The sequence below is a fragment of the Podarcis pityusensis genome (genome assembly GCF_964106645.2).
Source record: "Podarcis pityusensis genome assembly, chromosome: 4".
Lineage (NCBI taxonomy): Eukaryota > Metazoa > Chordata > Lepidosauria > Squamata > Lacertidae > Podarcis > Podarcis pityusensis.
In genome coordinates this window covers 16,586,764-16,607,339 of record NC_138027.1, presented here as the reverse complement: position 1 = coordinate 16,607,339, position 20,576 = coordinate 16,586,764, and the positions used below count along the sequence as shown (strand labels likewise).

At 45.7% G+C, this 20,576-nt stretch overlaps 1 protein-coding gene across 2 annotated transcripts in view; it reads right to left on the bottom strand.

Annotated features, from left to right (window-relative positions):
- Positions 1-20,095, bottom strand: part of DEUP1 (deuterosome assembly protein 1) — a 59,308-nt gene extending 39,213 nt beyond the window's left edge. For both annotated transcript variants that reach the window (XM_081002123.1, XM_081002124.1), the window contains exons 1-6: positions 19,975-20,095; positions 17,158-17,218; positions 10,856-11,027; positions 8,075-8,170; positions 5,212-5,346; positions 1,870-1,983 (exon numbers count right to left, since the gene is read on the bottom strand). In XM_081002123.1, coding sequence (XP_080858249.1) covers positions 1,870-1,983; positions 5,212-5,346; positions 8,075-8,170; positions 10,856-11,027; positions 17,158-17,201 — 561 coding nt within the window. In that variant the 5' untranslated portion in view covers positions 17,202-17,218; positions 19,975-20,095. The remainder of the gene's footprint in view (positions 1-1,869; positions 1,984-5,211; positions 5,347-8,074; positions 8,171-10,855; positions 11,028-17,157; positions 17,219-19,974) is intronic.
- Between the last annotated feature and the right edge of the window lie 481 nt (positions 20,096-20,576).

The window sequence follows — 20,576 nt, the reverse complement described above, 5'->3', positions numbered from 1 at the left end:
AATAAAACCCTCGTCACCTGCTACCTTTGTTTTGTTTGATTATGTTCCATTGATTTCGCCGAGCGTTTCTTACGTGCCTTTTTTTTTCAGGGCAGAAATGCACTTGTGGCTCTCTGATTGACACCCAACAAGCCAGGCAGGAAAACGATGTTACTATGGTAATTGTGCTGCTCTGAGAATGCTGGACATCTGCTTTATCCACATCAAAGGCATAGTCCATTAAATCAGACAAAAATATGAAAATGAGAGTGACCTGGTCCATTATTATCAAGCTCGTTCTTCTAATCCAATACTCTGTAATTTAGTAAACCCTACAGAGTGCACTGAGCAACCAAAATGGGGGTGGGGGTGGCTAATTGAGCCCGAGTATCATAGGAATTTTAAAGGCATTTTAGACTGTTCCGAGGACATTTCTGCACGAGTTATTTTCATGCGGTGCTCTTATCCTCATAGTCTACATAGAACTCTGGTTTAAGGTTACCAGACGTCCCTGTTTCCTGGGGACAGTCCCTGGATTCACAAATCAGTCCCCCGACAAAATCCATCTATTTAGTAGGAAGTTGAAAAGAGTCCCCAGATTCATTGAAAAAAAATCTGGTAACCTTAGACTCGGGCTGGCGTTTCCCATAATTCTTAAGCACTCCCCCATCTCCTTGAATGAACATGAGTTGCTGCTTTGTCCTGAATCAGTCCACCTTGCCTGGGATGCCAATAAGATATTGTATGTGGCTTGCTCCCCACTGCGATCTATTTACAAGACCTGCTGCTTATGTACATATATTAGCATAGCCTACCTCAAAGGGCTGTTGTTGCCGATATTGATATTATTCATTTATTATTTGATTTCTTACCTGCCCTTCCCCTGTAAGGTCCCAGGGCAGGTTATAATGCTGTAAGATTCGTTTCTTGTTTTTTGTCTTTTTTTTAAACAATTAAAAGGATGCTCTTGCAAAGACGAAAGCATGGGGAGGGGATGATAATGTACAGAACCTTCAGCCCAAGAGTGGAAAAGCAAGGCATATACCGTAGACTCCGGTGTATTAGACGAGTGGGCGTATAAGACGACCACTGCCAATTTGGGGCGTCGACTTATATGCCCAGTCTTATACGCAGCAGCTTCGTTGGGCAGCGGCAGTGGGCGGCGGGCTCCACGCCAGGAGGAAGCTGCCCGGCGAAGTTGCCCAGTGAACCCATACTTGGCATATAAGATGACCCCCGACTTTTTAGAGGATTTTCTGGGGTTAAAAAGTCGTCTTATACGCCAGTATATACGGTATATACATAACGTCATCCACAGCAGCCCCTTTGCTTTAACTGCAACATTTCTTGGCTCTGGTATTTGCAGCAAAATACCCCGCAAATGGTCCCAGCAAATGGTAGCACTCCTGAAGCTGCTATTAGCTGCAGACAGAAAATACATTTGCGCACACACACACACACACACACACACACAAGCCCATCTAAGGAAACCCAGAGCCAGGAGATCTGATCACAGATGTCCAAGGTCACCTGTCTTGAGAGGGTAGAATCAGTGAAAACGTACCTGCTCCAGAAAGAATATGCAATATCCTCAAAACATACCCACCCCACACCTAAGTGGCTCTCCTGGCACTGCTAGTGAGCAGACAACAATCTCCAGCACCAGTTATTTCACAACAGAGATTGAGACATTTACATTTTCTTACAACACAGAGACGTTTTGTGTACTTATGTCAGAAAATCCTTTAATGACACTGCGTTTCAAACATTTAGAGCCTGACTTGCAATGATCTCCACATAGCCATTTCTAAAACGGTGTGATTTTGCTATCCAGACGTGCACAGTTTTAGGTACAATTTCTCTATGAAAGTAGAAACAGCAGCATGGTACCTGAAAGAGATTGCATTTCTCAGACAGCAGTTTTCGCTGAGCATCTAATGAAACGAGGTGGTTCTGATACAATGTTTCTTGTTTATCCCACTCTCTTGATTTTGCTCTAAATTCCTGAAAAATGAAAAAAAGAGAAACCCACAAAAGAAATGAATCACATCTCTATATATGTATATTCTCTGTGTACAACCAGAAAAATAATGTATGTTGCAATTTCAAGTATAAAGCTATTTTGGTTATTTATAACAATTAACAACAGGGGACAAATATTGGTGGGGAGGAAGAAGTAAAAGTATAAAATGAGAACTTGAAAAGCACATTGTACATAAAGAACATAAATGGGTCAATATACATGGCTATTGAAGTAAAATGTCGGGAGCACTTCAAGTTATTGCATTAGATACTGTTAAGCTATTATTTATATAGTACTTGCAAGGTACAAAGCACTTTCACAACTATCAATAATTATTAGTATTTAAATCTGGGAAGGGAAGCTTCCACCCTTCCCACTGCCCTGCAGGACTGTTTTCAGGAAGCCCCACCCGTCTCTGATACCATACCTGATGTCAGGTGTGGGACAGGTAAGGGCAAGATTTCAAAGGAACAACTGAAGGCTTCAAAGGGCAGCATCACCTGACATCACTATTGCTTCTTTAAATAATATTAAACAATATGAATACTGGATCTATAGGATGGCAACACTGGGGAGGCCATTTTGCCAAATATTCGCCAGGAGAGGGCTGAAGTCTAACTGGCTGTCACATGGAAGATGGACCAAGCCTGCTTTTCTACTGCTCTGGACAGTGGGACCTGAATCAATGGCTTCAAGAAAGGAAATTCCTCCTAAACACTGAGGTCCAGCTCCGAAGGCCTTCGGGTGGCTCTCTCACTGCGAGAAGTGAAGTTACAGGGAACCAGGCAGAGGGCCTTCTTGGTGGTGGCGCCCTCCCTGTGGAATGCCCTCCCATCAGATGTCAAGGAGATAAAGAACTACACAACTTTTAGAAGACATCTGAAGGCGGCCCTGTTTAGGGAAGTATTTAACGTTTGGTGTTAAATTGTGTTTTCATATGTGTTGAAAGGTGCCCAGAGTGGCAACCCAGCCAGATGGGTGGGGTAAAAATAATAAAATAATGATTATGATCCACCATAGCTACATGGCGCCTCCACGCTCAGTTCATGTGAACATCAGTTGTGGCAGGACTGCTGCCTTCATAAGCATCCCACCTGGCTAGTCAACGTTGGAAAAAGACTAAGATGGACCTTTGGACTGATCTAGCAGGGCTCTTTTTATATTCTCATGTTACGATACGATACTCTTTATTGTCATTGTCCCATACAGAACAACGAAATTGAAAAAAATCTACATGACATTAAAAAACCAACAAGCCTGCTATCCCAGCCTGGTTAGCCCCCTAAAAACTATGATACCCCATTTTTTAATACAATATACTCCCATAGAGACTCCTTACACTGCGTTTAAAATCAAAATCGCATTTGGATAGAAACTGTTTCACAGGCGGCTAGTCCTAGTCTTTATAACCCTGTACCTTCTTCCAGAAGGCAGAAGCTGAAAGAGACCATTTCCGGGGTGCGCACTATCCTGCACTATCTCTGCAGCTTTCTTATGGCACCTGGAAGCATAGATTTGATCCAAGGTGGGAAGAGTGCACCCAATTATTCTCTCCGCAGCCTTTACAACCTTGGACAATGTCCCATGAAACCTGGGGCATTTATGCATGTGTGCCTTCAAACAGCAGTAAAATATTCCTGCCATGAGGTTCTTCCTCTTCTATACTTTTCCATGTCTGCTTCGGAAGGGAATAAACAACTGCTGCTCTTCTTTGCTTTGCTTTCAGATTAAGAAGAAAATACCGTGTTTACTCTCCGTTCTCTGTATTGAGCAAAGGACAAAGCTGCCTAACTCAGCTGTTTCAGCCCAGGACAACTGAAGTTCCAAAAGCACTCTCTTTCGGAGGAAGCCCTGGGAAAGCAGCAGTAAATTCCTGGTGGCAAAAATGTAGGTTCTACAGTGACAAGGACAGAACCAGAGAAAAAGCCAGCAGTAAATCGGCAATTAGGTGGCAATGCGCACACCACTTTAGTAAGAAATGGTCACACAAAGCATGTGTTTAGAATCGTAGCTAGTGCCAGTAAATATTCCCCTACATCTGAAGAACATTGTGCACCAAAAAATTCCCTATAGCCAGGGCATTTATAGCCTGCTGTGACAAACTACAGTTGGAGACAAATGATGATGATGGTGTTTCCCCCCAGAGAGCGGAAGTATATTCCTTGTGGTGTGTACACTGGTTGAACTTCTGCCCCTGAGAAAAAGGGGCTAAGCAGCTTTTTGCACAGTTCTAAAGACGGGCAAGGGATGCGGGTGGCGCTGTGGGTTAAACTACAGAGCCTAGGACTTGCCGATCAGAAGGTCGGCGGTTCGAATCCCTGCGATGGGGTGAGCTCCCGTTGCTCGGTCCCTGCTCCTGCCAACCTAGCAGTTCGAAAGCACGTCAAAGTGAAAGTAGATAAATAGGTACCGCTTCGGCGGGAAGGTAAATGGCATTTCCATGCGCTGCTCTGGTTCGCCAGAAGCGGCTTAGTCATGCTGGCCACATGACCCGGAAGCTGTACACCGGCTCCCTTGGCCAGTAAAGCGAGTTGAGCGCCACAACCCCAGAGTCGGCCACGACTGGACCTAATGGTCAGGGGTCCCTTTACCTTTACCTTTAAAGATGGGCAAAGGGTGGGGGGGAGGTACAATAAAGGAGATTCCAACGAAACATCAGGAAGAACTTTCTGACAGTAAGAGCTGCTCCAACAGTGGAATAGCCTCCGCCTCGGGAGGTTGTGGACTTTCCTTCCTTGGAGGTTTTTAAACTCAGGTTGGGTGGTTATCTGCCATGGATGCTTTAGTTGAGATTCCTGCATTGCAGGGGGTTGGACTAGATGACTCTTGGGGTCCCTACCAACTCTTAGATTCCACCCAAATACCACCCTGGTGGCAAGGAACAGTCCCAACCCTGCTCTTGGCAGGATTGAACCTGGCAGCCCTGCCCATCCGCTGACATTGCCCAGTGATGATACAGGTAGGCCTGGTTGGGAGAAAATGGCCTTGTAGGTCCAATGGGAACCTATTATGGGCTAAGACTGGTCCTCAGGGGTCTTCACCCCTCCCCCCACAACAGAGGTGGTGGTAGTGCAGAGGGACACAACTGAGAAGAATCCTGTGGTCACAAGGCATACTTTGGGAAATCGAAGAAGAAGAAGAAGAAGAAGAAGAAGAAGAAGAAGAAGAAGAAGAAGAAGAAAGACGCTCCTTTTAATACAGGAACTGACCTCCAATTTCTGGTTCAAACTGCTCAGCTGAAATGGGGCTTCTTGGTTTTCTGTACATTTCTCCAAGCTGTGAGCTTTTTTTTGTTTTAATTGGTGCAGCTGTAGCTTTTCGTAGCTTTGTGTCAGCTTGGCAAACTGGAAGAGGAATGAACGTCACAAACGCCTTATTTTTTTGCCTCGGTTTTGGAGGTGTAATTGGCAAAGGCAGTTAAGCTTAAATGATCTAAACAGCCATCTAATCTGGGTTGCTGGGGTTTTTTTTTCCATTAAAAAAAGTACAGTTAACTTACGTGCATTCAAGTACAGCAACTTAACATGCATTTAACTGGTACGCATTCAGCTTTATGCACTTGGCAAATTAAAGAAAATAGGGAGGCAGAAAGGAAGGGGGCAACCAGGAAGAAAGTCTTTGGCAATCCCACCCCCCATTGAACCCAATACATTTCGATTATATTTGATTTTGGCTTTATGGTGCTATCCCAGGAATGCAATCCCAGCAGAAATTGAGAGCCACCTGTACCAGCTATTACAACTAAACAGTTAAGGGTGAACAAGCCAGTGCTTTCATACAACCTGTGATGTTAGTTAACTGCACTTTTAAACACAGATTGCCTGGATATTTGTTTCATACTACCATGTAGAGTAGAGCTTTCCAAAATCTGCGTCATGACACGTTAGTGCATCGGCTGCAGTGTGTAGGTGTGTTGTGTGAACGCTCCCCCTGCTCCTCCCAGAGCTGGAAAGGGGCTAGTTTAACCTGTGGCTTGCTAGTAAAACTGATTTACTGTGTCGCAAAACAATGCATGTCTAAAAAGCGTGTGCCCAACATAATAAGTTTGGAAAGCTCTGATGTACACGGATTTCTTGCCTGGTTTTGTAGGAAGTGTTTTGCATCAGTGTAGCGCCATCTTGTGTTGGTGCTTTAATGGTTCTTCAGAGTTAGACAGCGGGGTTAACTACCGTATTTTTCGCTCTATAGGACGCACCGGACCATAGGACGCACGTTGTTTTAGAGGGGGGAGAACAAGAAAAAAAAACCTCCCCCTCTCTGCCCAGCGCCCCTTCAGCGAAGCGGCAGGAGGCGCTGCGCAGAGAGGGGGAGAATTCCCCCCCCTTGTTTTCCCCCTCTAAAACAAGGTGCCGTTCAAGGTGCGTTCAGCTGCCTTCAGGTGGCTACCTTGGAAGCCTGGAGAGCGAGAGGGGTCGGTGCGCACCAACCCCTCTCGCTCTCCAGGCTTCAGGTTCCTTTCGACCTGCTCTTTGGGGCTGACGGGGGGAAGCCCAGTGGGAAGGTAAATGGTGTTTCCGCATGCTCTGGTTTCCGTCACAGTGTTATGTTGCGCCAGAAGCGGTTTTAGTCATGCTGGTCACATGACCCGGAAAGCTGTCTGTGGATAAATGCTGGCTCCCTGGGCCTGAAAGCGAGATGAGTGCCGCAACCCCATAGTCTGGACTTAGCCATCCAGGAATCCTTTACCTTTGTTTATAATTAGCAGCTTCAAGGCAAGCTGATTTTCACTGGGATGACAGCATGGAGTGGGGGTTGGGTGGGCACTCCCTACACACCATGGTCCCAATCCAGAGCGATACCCCTCCCCATGGCAACTCTATCAACAGACAATAATCAGACGTGCTAAATGCCAATGTGCCCTTATCATGATTGGGGCCTGTCAGGGTGGTCCAATGCATGGCCTGAGAGCCACATGCGGCCCTCAAGGCCTTTTTGGGTGCCCCTCTTCCACATTTGATGCCCCCTTCAGCCATTGCACTGCTTTTCCAAAGCCGGGTGAGCGAGGCACTGGGCTTTGGGAAGGAGGCATGAGGGCTCTGACCGGATCCTGGATTGGAACCTGCCGCCTTCCCAAAGCCTAGTGAGCACTTCCCCAGCTTTGGGAAGAAGGTGGGAGAGCTCTAGGACTCTGCCGGAGCCTCGCACCTCCTTTCCAAGGCCTGGCGCCTTGCTTAGCCAGCTTAGGGAAGGCAGTGGGAGGCCTGAGAGGTGGGCCTCAAATTCTGTCCTTGCTCCCTGCCCACCCCACACGGCAAGACAGTGCACGGCCCACGGGTTTCGTGTCAAAGCGCTCTTTTTGGTATGAAAAGTTGGGCTGCCCCGATGTACATACTTGAAAAATGTCGTCGAGAAAAGAACTTGGTTAAAATGAAAATTGTGGCAGGATAAGGGATACAGCGTGGGGGAAAAGGTGACACTGGGTTCATGAAACACCAAACAGCGGCTATCCAAATTTATTGTTCAAGGTGAGCTCGCTCAGAATTTTGGGAGGGCTGTTGAATTCATGTTCTGCTTGCAGGTTTCCCATAAGCATGTGGTTTGATCCTGCAGAAATCTTTTTATGGTCCCATGACCATTATAAAGTCGGGGGGGGGGGGGCGGTCGGTCGGGCTGGGACAAATACCAGGTGTTCTTGCAACAACAACAAAAGCTGCTTCTTTCAAAAAAAATAATCGCCTTTGTTATAAGTTTTAAGCCTGACGCTTGTGTGGGGTGGGGGCTGCACGAAGCTGCATAAATGTGTCACTTGTTGAAAACTCCACTAGGGTTGGTGCAAGTAGCAGGAGAACACAGACAGTGTGCCTATATGCATGTATATGCACACATCCTCTCTCTGTGTATATCCTGTGTTTGCACACATGAGGGAATGGGAAGGCTTATCAGCCCCTGGGCCCTGGCGGGTTTGGCGAGGATGAACTGGACCCTCAGGGCGAGAAAGATCAGCCGCCACCTGACTCAGTACATCACAATATAGGCAGTCATTGAGCTAGTTACAAAGCAGCCCGCAATCTACTAAACCTAGCTTGAAATATTATGAACTGTAAAATAGGAATGAGATTTCCCCTTCCTTACTTGATTCTTCAGGGCTTGAAGCTGCGTGTCATAGTTCTGAGCCATCTCATATTTTGTCTTTTGCAAACTGTCCAGTTTCTGCCTCAGTAGCCCAACCTGCATTGAAGTGGACATGAATCTTGGGCATCAAAAGAGTTCCAAAAGCCAAAGGAATTTTTAAAAGCATAAAGATATCACTGCTAAAAAAATAACAAACATCATGCTATTAACATAAATTGCAAGTTAGAGGCACCACATAATACCCATTCCACGTGCTAAAAACATTTTTGTTTTGGCAAGCCTACCCAGATGCATGTTCTGATCCATTTTTGTTGGACTGCGAGAATTTTACGACAATTTGATCATAAAAGGAAATCTATGAATCTTCTGAAAAGTTTCACTTTCCCCCTACAAACCTTTTGCATTTGATTATAGCTCAAGTCGTTACATTATGTTCTGAAGCTGCCTGACCACAGCCTAAGAGACTAAATCAAAATAAGTGGTTTTGAAGTCTGTGTCTGAAAGGCACACAGTGATAGATTGAGACCATATAAGAGTGCAGCTGAGATTATCCTAATCTAAGAGGGTTCTCACAATCTAGTAAATGTATTTTATTTCTTCTCTTTATGAGACTATAAAAATGCTACTAATTTTGCTTGTAATGAAAACAGGATCTTGGGGCAAGGGGATTTTCGTCAGGGCTATGTCAGAGCAGAAAGGGTTAAGCTCCCCCCCCCCTCCATCCTATTGGCCCTGATCCTGCCTGCCTCTCCAGAGGCTTCTACTATAAAAAACATTCATGCAATTGTTTGGCCTTAAAGAGTGCCTAGGAAGTTCTCAACTAGAGCTAATATATGTAGACATGAATGAAGTGCATGTCAAATCCTTGGGTATCACATGGGTACACATAGCACAATTCAAAAGCCAAGCTGTAATAGCTGTGCACTTCAAAACAATATATTTTGTTAGGAGTAGGAACAAGCCACCCCTCCTAATTTGGAACATTCTGCTGCTGCTGCCTTTAAATGCCCTTCCCAGATGGCAGATTTGCAAGGACAGCAATGGACATCCCAGCTGGAGATGGCTCCATTTTGATCAGGAGACAGGAGCCCTCCAAGCCAACAGAATGGATCTTCCATGTGATGTTGGATTTTCTGCAGAGCATCACCAGGAAAATACGAGTGCATCTTCAAAGAGAAATTTAAAGGCAATGGGCACCTGCAGATATGGTGCTGCTCAGGTATGTTGAGTTCTCAAAAGAAATGGGATAAGTATGGGGGAAAGGCAGGAGAACGATTTGATAGGCACCCCATACAAAGAACAAACAATGGGTGGCAAACGAACAAAATTCTAGAACAAATACCTAGTGTAGCAGCATACTTACTTTCTCTGAACCAAGCTTAGAAAGGAAGCAATTGCTCCTTCTGGGTTTCATACAAAGAGTACTGATTAATACATCTGAAGGCGAGGTGAGTGAAAGGAGAAACTGGTGAAAAAGCTACCCCAATACATTTAATGCATTATTGCAATGGTTAGATATAAATGTGGGCTTAACTGCTTTGTAAAACTTTACGGCTGGGGCAGATGTTGGCTTGATTTCAGGTCCAAGGTAGGTAGTTTTTCACAGTTTATTATAAATTGGGTGACTTGTCCAGGATGGTGGGTCATAGTGGGATAGCTGCAAAGGGAATATCTATGCGTTGCAAATACCCATAGCCATTGCTTTTTTGGTAAAAAAATAAAGTAAAATAAAATGAGGTGCTGGTATCTAGCTGGCAGCAAAATAATGAGACGATGGTACTCTGTGCCAGTGAGTAAAAAGGTAAAGGGACCCCTGACTGTTAGTTCCAGTCATGGCCGACTCTGGGGTTGCGGTGCTCATCTCGCTTTATTGGCCGAGGGAGCTGGCGTACAGCTTCTGGGTCATGTGACCAGCATGACTAAGTTCTGGCAAACCAGAGCAGCGCACGGAAACGCCGTTTACCTTCCCGCCGGAGCGGTACCTATTTATCTACTTGCACTTTGACGTGCTTTCGAACTGCTAGGTTGGCAGGAGCAGGGACCGAGCAACAGGAGCTCACCCTGTCGCGGGGATTCGAACCGCTGACCTTCTGATCGGCAAGTCCTAGGCTCTGTGGTTTAGCCCACAGCGCCACACGCGTTCCATGTGCCAGTGAGTACCACCCCCCAAAAAGCACTGCTGCCAGGGTTTCAATTGATCTTGGTGCACTTTGCAAATAGACACACTGCACTCCCTGGCAGGATTCTAGTCTGCAAGGACTAGACCATCCGAGTCAGGATAGAGGGCAACTTTTGCCCTCACCACAACAGTCAGTTGCGTCACCCCATCCTGGGTTCCTGGTCATACCAGAGTGGCAAAATGTTGGGAACTGACATATAATACATAATACAAACACATGTATGTTACATCTGTAGACACCTAATTCCTCTCAGCTAAATCTATATGCAGTGAACAGATCTCAGGCATATTACTCTTTCAGATATGGATTGGATTTTGCAAGTTAGGGAATTCCCAGCTTCAAACCAGTGTTGTATATCCCAGCCGAGCCATTACATTCTACACATATACCCAAGACAGTGCAAAAGAGTTAGAAACTCAATTCTGATCTCACCATGCACAGAGGGTCTGGGGTGGGGGTGGGGAGAATTATGTGTACTCAAATGTTCATGGATGGGTACAGGATTAGAGCTGTTGATAAGTGCATGTATGTTAATAAAGTGAACAATTAAGTAGTACCTCCAGGTCAATGCTTCATTCACAAAACAGAAGGCGTCCCATACCTCTAGACCTTTCTGATCCAACCTGCTTTGGGCACTTGCCAATTCTTGATCCCGGACAGTCATTCGTGCTTCTAAAGCCTGCAATTTCTTTTCCCATTCTCGTTTCTTGTTGTTTACCATGATATCAATCTGATGCATTAATTCTTGAAGCTCAACATTGCAAGGGACGGATCTAAAAACAACAAAAGAGGTCTTTTTTAAATGTACTGCATAGAACAGATTGAAATATTATTCTTCAGGCTATTTTTTCCCTCCAGTGAGCTCATATTCGACTTGAGAATAACTGAATGACTTATTTTAATGGTTTTACCGAATGGCTTATTTTAATGTGTTTTTTTCCTTAGTCAATGTTTCCTTGGTCCAGTTTGGATGTAACACTAAACTGTCATTTGTTTAGCTGAACTACCAATGGATATCCTACTAAATTTTACTCCTAGTAAAACCCCTTAAAATTAATGAACACGCCTAAGATAGGTGCATTCATTTCAACAGACCTACTCTAAGTAAAATTTAAGTTGAATATCACCCTATGGTTTGGTTGTATATCGGAACCTAGGCCCTCTCACAAGCTATGGTTTGTTGGAGGCTGTAAAACCAGGATCTTAGATTTGAAGTTGTTTTATGAATCCTGGCTTGCTCTAACTGTGGCCTATCATTTACATCAACCCTTGCTATCATGGTGCAAACGCAATGTATTACAGTGCCTCGTCCTAGCTACCCACCTGGTGAGAAACATAAAGAGCAGCAGCTCAAAAATGAACCTGCCCATGTGAGTCATGGCCCTATCAAAAAAACACCCTGTCCCACCACACACTGGTTGGGCTACAGACTCCTTTCGCTCCATTCTTCTTGCTGGCATTACCAAGACAGTTTGGCAGAAGAGGGAATATGTCAGAGGAGTGCAGCAAAATTTTATTGTAAGGGAACAGTTAGGGCCAGAGGGCCGGCTTGTGAGGGCGATTGGATTGATATGTGAGCATTTTGCCTCCCTCTCTAAACTGGGCATAAGCTCCCTGGGGTTTGGGAAGGAGGTGCCAGGGCTCTGATTGAAATTGAAATAAATTGAAACTGAAATACTTTATTGTTACTTGTACAACTTGTATACAGTGAGATTACTCGCGCACCCCCCATTCAGCTCTCTTAGTCTTAATTCCCCTCGTTTACTGACGCACGCCCACCAAACCCAAAAGTCAGTTGCCCTGTTGTTATCTTTTCATTCAGCAGCCTAACAGCCCACGGATAGAAGCTGTTCTTTACCCTGTAGGTGCAACTAATCATGCTTCTATATCTTCTGCCTGAGGGCAGGAGATCAAGAAAGTGCCGGCCAGGGTGTGAATTATCCCTGAGAATTCTCCTCACTCTCCTGAGACAACGTTCTTCTGCTATTTCATCCAGCGGATTCACGGGACAGCCCATAATATCTTGTGCTGTATTCGCCACCCTCTGTAGGCACTTCCTGTCAGGTGATGTCAAACCACCATACCACACCGTGATGCAGTATGAAAGGACACTTTCTATTGTTGACCAGTAGAAGGAGATCATCAAATGTTGATTGACATAGTTCTTCTGCAATACTCTGAGGAGATGGAGTCTCTGTTGGGCTTTCTTAACCACTTGGGTTGTATATATTTTCCAAGTAAGGTCTTCACTGATAGGATGCTGGAGCCTGGCTGCCTCTTTCCTAAAGCCAGGTGGTCTTTGGGAAGGCACCTGGACCCCTTTGGAGCATCACACCTCCCTCCCTAAGCCAGGCAGAAGCTCCCCAGGCTTTGGGAAGGAGGCACCAGACTTTAATACATTAATACTCTAATTTACCCCTATTTAAGGAACTTGCTTAGTCCCCCTAGTCCACTGACTGTGTGCCACTGGTATATGTGGTACTTCTATGCCACCCCTACAGTGGATAGAAAGGAAATGCCTATTAAGTGGTTATTAGATGCCATATGGTGAACAAGGTTTTATCCGGCCCTGTAAACGCTCCAGATGTGTCCCCCCAAAAATTGTCTTTAGAAAAGAGACACATGTCAGCTTGCATGTGCCCAAGTGCTGGTCCTTTTGCCTGACCAGATTCACCTCTCTCAACCTGCCTGCAACCCGCCTTGTGTTTTGATGGGGCCTCCAGATCAACAGCCCTCACATCATCTGCCTGGGAACGCTGCAATTAAGAGCAGAGTTAAACAGGGCTGCAGGCCCCGGTGCCAAATCTCCTTGGCATCCTCTCTGTCAGGGATCCTGAACTGTGCTTTCAACAGTCACAGCGGGGCTCTGTTTGCTCACCGGGTCAGACAGCAAGCTGTGTGCGGACAAGACCTGCTGTGGAAATGTGACAGCACAAAATAGAATGAATTAAAGCAGTTGAGTATGCTAGGAAAGAGGGGAAAGAAGAAGCGGCCCTGCTAGGAGAACATGCAATTTGCTAAAACTATGCTGTCGAACCTACAGTTGCTTTCATACCCCTGTGGAGTAGCTTTCTCACAAAGGAAACTGGTCCGGAGCCCAGGAATGAAGGTGGCCGTGGATTGCTGCAGGAAATTGCCATGTCACTGATATAATTCCTGCCTTTTCACCCGTATTCCTTCAGCTTTTATATGTGAGCAATGGGTTCTTGCGAGTGGCAGCAGGTTAGGAAGGGATGGGCAGAAGCCTCTGGCAGTGATTGAACTAAGCTGCCTTAAGGTTAAAGAGGGGCAAGAGGGGCAGAAAGGGGTCTGGGTATTCTTACTGGTTGAGCTGCTCAGGTTGTACAAAGGAATAGGAGCAGGGCGGGCAGAAGAGCCACAGGGAAAGTAGTGACAGGAGGAGAGGCTTAGGGAGGGAGGATGCAGTAGGCAGGTGAACTGAGGCTGGATAGGCCAGGGAAGGAGAGCATTAAGAGGGAGCAGTCCAGTGAAACGAGAGGAGGCAATGTAGGGAAAGTATATGCCTAGCCTTCTCTGAAAGGTACCAAATTATAGTTACCAGATTTTTTTCAAAGAATCCAGGGACACTTTTTTTTTTTTGAAAAGAGAAAAAGTTATTTCAAAAAATTATTTTTTTAAAAAAATAAGAAGTAATCTCTTCCCTTCTGTAGTCTCCTCTGTCGCATGGCTTTCCTCCAGGCCCCAGCCTACTCTCTTGGAGCGCTAGCTGCTGTGGAGTAGGCTTGGGTTGGGCCTGGGCTCGGCCACATGTCCTTGTCCTCCCGGTGCTCTCCTACCTCTCCTCCTCAGCAGCAGTGGCGCGGCAAGGTCGGGGGTCCTCTCTTTTTTCTCCTTCCTCTTTCTCTCTCTTCCTTCTCCTCTCCTCCTTCTCCCTGCGTCGGCTCCGGGGTTTTTACTGGCCCCAGAGCGCCGCTGGGCAGTCGGCCAGGTGACAGAGCGATCTTGCTCCCGGCTCAATTTGGGTCGCGGGGTGTGTGTGTGTCAGCGGTTCCCCCAGTTGACGCACCGGGTGTCCCTGGTTCCCCCTCGGCAGTGGCAGTCTCAGCAGCTTGGAGCCAGCCTGGTGGCGCAGTTGGCTCTGGCTGGCTTCAGGAGCTGCTTGCTGCCTTGGCGCCCACCATTTTGCCTTGCCGGAAGTCCCCATATGATGTGTCTTGTGCCGTTGAACCAATCACGGAACGTTCATTCCCTACTAATAAATCTACAACACTTAAAATATAAATCCGGGGACATTAAATGAAATCCGGGGACATTCTGGGGACGGATTTTGTCCGGGGACAGATTTGTAAATCCGGGGACTGTCCCCAGGGACGTCTGGTAACCAGGCATCTACAGTTTAAAAGATATCTGGTAGCAGGTGATGTGAAAGATCTCTGCATGAGACCTGGAGAGTTGCTAAAAACAAACAAACAAACAAACCAAACCAAACCAACCAACCAAAGACACTAATCTGTCAGCGTAAGCCATCAGGAAGTATCGACATTCAAAGAAAAAGGTGTATGTTGGAAGTGTGATGAAAATGAGGGATCTTTCTTCACACGTGGTGGCCCTGTAAAATAATTAAGGAAATTTGGGAAACTATATATAATGAATTAAAAAGGATACTTAAAAAAAACTTTCCCAACCCCCCCCTGAGATTTTCCTCAGCCTAGAGCAATTAGATATATTTTAATTTAGGTAATCTATGTAATAGGCTTATGTTAGAAAATGAATATGGATTTTGAATTTGATGTTTGTAATTTTTTTGGTTTCGAAATATTTTTTAAAAGGAGGGGGAAACAACCCCCCCCCCGAGATTTTCCTCTTGGGGGTGGTAACAATGTAACCCCCCCAAAACACACACACACACACACACACACACACACACACAAAAGGGTTTATTATTATATGCCACCGCAGCAGCTAGAACCTTATTGGCACAAAGGTGGAGAACAAGTATAGTACCCACTAAGGAAGAATGGCAGTGTAAAATGTTCGAATATGCTGAACTGGCTGGTCTGACGAACAAGATAAGTGAAAATGAAGATAAGGAATATAAGGAGGAATGGATAATGTTTATTGAATATTTTAAGAACCAGTATAAACAAATACACAGCTTAGCAGGTCTCGAGTAAATCCAGCAGAGTTGAAATAGATAAAAGAGCTTTTAATAGACAACAAATTGAATGATTAAAAAGATGTGGATTACGCGGAGTAGTAGAAAAGCAAAGGAACCAGGAAAAGGGTGGAAGTGAAGTCATATGGTATATGTATACATGCTGTATTTGGTACCAAGTTGTAGGTAGGACAGGGGGAGGGGGAAGGAAGGGGGTTAAAGATGCTCTCTGTTCCTGTTTTTGAAAATGCAAACAGAAAACCAAATGAAAAGAGAGAGAGAGGAAGTATCGACAGTCAAGTCTGTGATGTTCATAGCAGACGGAAAGTTTGGTGTGCTGCTGACAGGCATATTTGCATTTAATCTTCACTTGCATGAACAATGAAACAGTGCTACTATGCCAGAAAAGAATCTTTATATTTGTTCCTTTGAACAAAGATGATTAGATGGTTTGTTAATTTCCCCACCAAAGTGACTAGTTTGCTCCAGGTTTTTGTGGGCACTTGGGCAAGAAAGTATCTTTGGTCCCCTAAAACATCACTTTTTTGCCACCTCTGCTTCCTCCCCGACAAACTCCCCACCCTCCTCATCTAACCGCCCTCCTCCAACCATTGCCCTAGATTGAGAGAGAGAATGAGTTTTGCATGATCAGGAACTGCAAAGGTAAGAAACGATGTTTTCACATGCTGATTTGCAAATAACCAGCCCAATCTTTGACTCTGGGCAATTAATTGTATTGAATCGCTTTAAAACTGCAATCCCACGAACACTTACATCGGAGTAAGTCTCAGCAGGACTGAGTCAACACGCATAGCTTCATGCTGTGCTGCTGATAAACATTGCAATCAAAATGTCAAAAAGACAAAGGTGGAATATAGACACATATAAAAAACGTTGTGAAAATGTTTTTTACAAAAAAGTTTTGAAAAAATATATTGAATTTGCCATAGGTAACCATCGCCATCTAGTGTCATGTTTGTATAATGTACTTTACAACACACTTAAAACATCTTAATTGTGTATAGCTGAGCCCAAAGAAATCTCAAGCAGGTTGATGACATCACTTCTGAGGAATTTTTTCTTTTTTTTTAAGTGTCCTCTTCATGATACAGTAATCCTACTACTCTAATTAGGTAATGATTTTAAAAAAGCTTTCCCAACAATAGTCTTTCGTCAGGGGTGAGTTTTACAGTGCAGTTTCCAGATCGTAACATTTTCTAATTGGAAAGGTTATGCACGCTAAAGGTTTTAAACAAAAGACGCCTCTACTGCTTTGACCAGGCCTGAAAAGTAATTTCAATAAGAAATGTAGGTCAATTAGGGGTGCACTCTTCATTAAAAGCAGTAAGTCGCATTACCACTTCATGGTTTGCCTAATAAACGAAATCGTTAACTCATCAGTGTCAAGCGTCACAGTATGGCTAAGAACAGGTTTATTATGTTTTACCACAAATGATTAAGTGATGTCTGTTTTTAACTTTTTAATATGGTTTTCTTGGTACTGTTTTATTGTTATAAATAGCTTTGATTTTTTTTAATGACATAGTGGTATATAAATATTTTTATAAACAAATAAACAAGGTGACCATTCCTGTTCAATATAGTTGCTGCCTGAGCAGTCTAGGCCTGGTGTTTCTTTATGAGATAAGCAGTAATGAAGAATCAAAAGACCACAGAACTTTGAAATCTTGAAGTGTAAGGTTTTAAGTTCTACATCATATTTAGCATACAGGTGTAAATAAGATAAGATAAATCAGGAACGACCAGGAAATTATGCGTCAACCTACCTAGTCATCATTTGTTCCTGAAGTGCTTCTATTTTCTTCTCCATTTTAGCATTTCTCCAATCTATTAAGAACATTTTGGGGGCAGGTGGGTTAATGTTTTTCCCCTTAATTATTCATTTACATAGAAGACTCATAGTTAAAAGGAGAGACCTGAGAAACAGCAGTAACAGAGTACAAGAGTCTTACTCTCAGGGTTGTGGGTTTGAGTCCCGTGTCAAACAAAAAATTCCTACATTGGGGGACTAGATGACGCTCATGGTTTGTTCCAACTCTACAGTTCTATGATTCCAAGTGCAAACATGCCAGGCCAGAGGGGTGGGAATAGGGCTGTTTGCTGTGGCTTAACTGTTAAGCTAACATCAATCTGCACGTAATATGTGGTCTTCAACTGATGGGACTATTAATCTGCTTTGGAGATATCTTGACACTAAAGGGTGGGGCATAACTTCATTAAATAAATAAAACATCCAGCCCAGTGGTGGATTTGTGCCTGATCAGAAACTGACGGGTCAGGGGAAGCAGGGAGAGATAAAATTCTCACCGCTTTGCAGAATGAGCTAGTCACTATGTGGCATCATAGAATCTTAGAGGTGGAAGCGCACCCAGGAATCTCAATGAAAGCATCCATGATTGCCTGTTTTCAAATGGTGAAAAAAGGATCCCCTCAAGAGATCTGTGCGAGTCTCTGATAGTCTTTTGGAATCCTCTAATCTGGTGATTTCATTAGCAAAAGCTATACGGTCGTACCTTGGAAGTCGAACAGAATCCATTCCGGAAGTCTGTTCGACTTCCAAAATGTTCGGAAACCAAAGCTCCTGCAGCCAACTGGAAGCCACGGAAGCCCCGTCAGACGTTTGGCTTCCAAAAAAAGTTCGAAAAGTGGAACACTCATTTCAGGAGCCAAAATGTACGAGTACCACGGTGTTCAACAACCAAGGCAGGCTATGTGAGATGGCTTTTGGGAGGCTGCAGTTTTATGTATACAGTGGTACTTCAGGTTAAGTACTTTATTCGTTCCAGAGGTCCGTACTTAACCTGAAACTGTTCTTAACCTGAAGCACCACTTTAGCTAATGGGGCCTCCTGCTGCCGCTGCGCCACCGGAGCCCGATTTCTGTTCTCATCCTGAAGCAAAGTTCTTAACCTGAAGCACTATTTCTGGGTTAGCGGAGTCTGTAACCTGAAGTGTATGTAACCTGAGGTACCACTGTACTCTTTAACTGGAAATATGTCCTGTAGAAACCACGGGAACCTATTCATGTTCTGAGTTAAACAGACGCAGAATTGAGCTGCCAAGCAGCATGTCACTGGGGTATACTGATGTGACAATAATTAGCATTTATAGTGCAAACGGGGGTGGGGGGTGGAGGTTGAGAGAAAAAACAGCTTAGTCTAAGGCTACCTAGCGAGTCAGAAGAGCCAAAGCTCAATGGAGCGTGTTAAATGAAGAAGGTCCTGGGTTCAATTTCTGCTCTCTCCAGGGATGGGGGCAGGAACCCTATTTGAAACCCTTGAGAGCAGTTCCCAGTAGACCATACTATGCTAGATGGACCCATCGTTTGACTTGGTACAAGGCAGCTGTCTGTGAACATCGAGGGGCATACCTTGTCCTGGAGTATGTAGGACTCCAGGGGGAATGTGCTTCTGAGCATATACAGAGGGGATTCCTCAGTTCAGACTCAGTCAGTGAGGCAAACCTATGACTTTCCAAATGTTAAACTACAACTCCCACCAGCCCCAGATGGCTAATGGTCGCTGATTAAGGGAGCTGGAATCCAATGTAAGAACATAAAATGAACCTGCTGGATCGTGTCAATAGCCCTGCCAGTCCAGTATCCTGTTCTCACAGTGGCTGACTAGAGGCCTGAAGCAGGATGAGAAGGGAACAGCACTCCGCCGCAACAAAACTGCTAGCACATTTGCAAAGCTAAGCAGGGTCCTGTATGGTTTCCAACTGGATGGGAGACTGCGTGTTGAGATCCCTGCATTTCACGGGGTTTGACTAGATGACATTCAGGTATCCCGCCAACTCTCCAACTCTGATTCTATGATTCCCAGCAACTGATACTAGCATTATGTGGAGTGCCACAGATGGACCCTCCCTGCTCTCAACGGTCTGCCATGGAAAATGTGGGAAAGGGTGGAATGGTTCCTCTGAGCATATGCAGAGGGGCCTCCCCCCCCCCCCCAAACTTTCTCCATACTCCACCCTGGAGCAAGTGGGAAAGGAAGAGATAAAAAAAAACAGCCTCTGAGCATGCACAGAACAGCTTTGTCCATCCTCTCTCAGTATGCCGCCAAGGTGCACGTGTGGGAATGTGAGGCAGAGGGGAAGTGCCTCTGAGCATACCTAGAGGGGCTTTTCTTGCAGGATCTCACTACTCTGCCCAGAGCATGTGGGAAAGGAAGGGCGCCTCTGAGCATCTGCAGAAAGGCTTTCTCCAGCCTCTGTTGGTACTCCGCCTTGGGGAAGGAGAAGCAGAGAAAATGCCTCTGAGCATGCACAGAACAGCTTTCTCCAGGCTCTCTCAGCACTCTGCCCTGGAGCTGTGTGGGAAAAGGAGGAAGGAAGTGTGCCTCTGAACATACACAGAGGGCTCTCTCCAGGGGTCTTGACCCCTACGGTTATGAGCATAGCTAGAGAGGCTTCCTCCAGACAGTCAAGAGCTCTGGAGCACGCAGAAACCGGGCAGTAGAAAGAGGGCCTCTGAGCATGCACAGAGTGCCTTTCTCCAGAGGAAGACTCCCTGCCTCCCGCAGCCCTAAATGCACAGCGCTCAGAAACCTAGCATGAATGGGTGGGTGGGGACCCGCTTACCTTGCCCCTTCCCCTGCTGCTGCTGCTGCTGCTGCGAGCCGCGGCTGCCCTCGCTCTGGCGGGGAAGGAGCCCGTCCGCCCCGCCGCCCTCCTGCCCTCCCGCCGCGGCTGCCGCCTCGCGCAGGCCCCGCCCCCTCCGCCCGGGCGGCAGTTGCGGGGAGGGCCCGGCTAGCTTCTCCCGTTGCCGGGGCAACGGGGCGGCCTAGGGAAGAGCCTCCGCGGGCGGAGGGAGGAAGCAGGCCTGGGGAATCCCCCGACGGAGGAGGCGGGGCCAGAGCGGAGGGGCGGGGCCTGAATCAGAGGAGGGGGCGCCCTTCTCCCGTTTGCCTGTGTGCCAAATATGCACGGCAACAAAATAGACTTTGGTAGCTCTCTCACTGCAGATGGTGACAGCAGTCACGAAATTCAAAGACGCCTGCTTCTTGGGAGAAAAGCAATGACAAACCTAGACAGCATCTTAAAAAGCAGAGACATCACCTTGCCGACAAAGGCCCATATAGTTAAAGCTATGGTTTTCCCAGTAGTGATGTATGGAAGTGAGAGCTGGACCATAAAGAAGGCTGATCGCCAAAGAATGGATGCTTTTGAATTCTGGTGCTGGA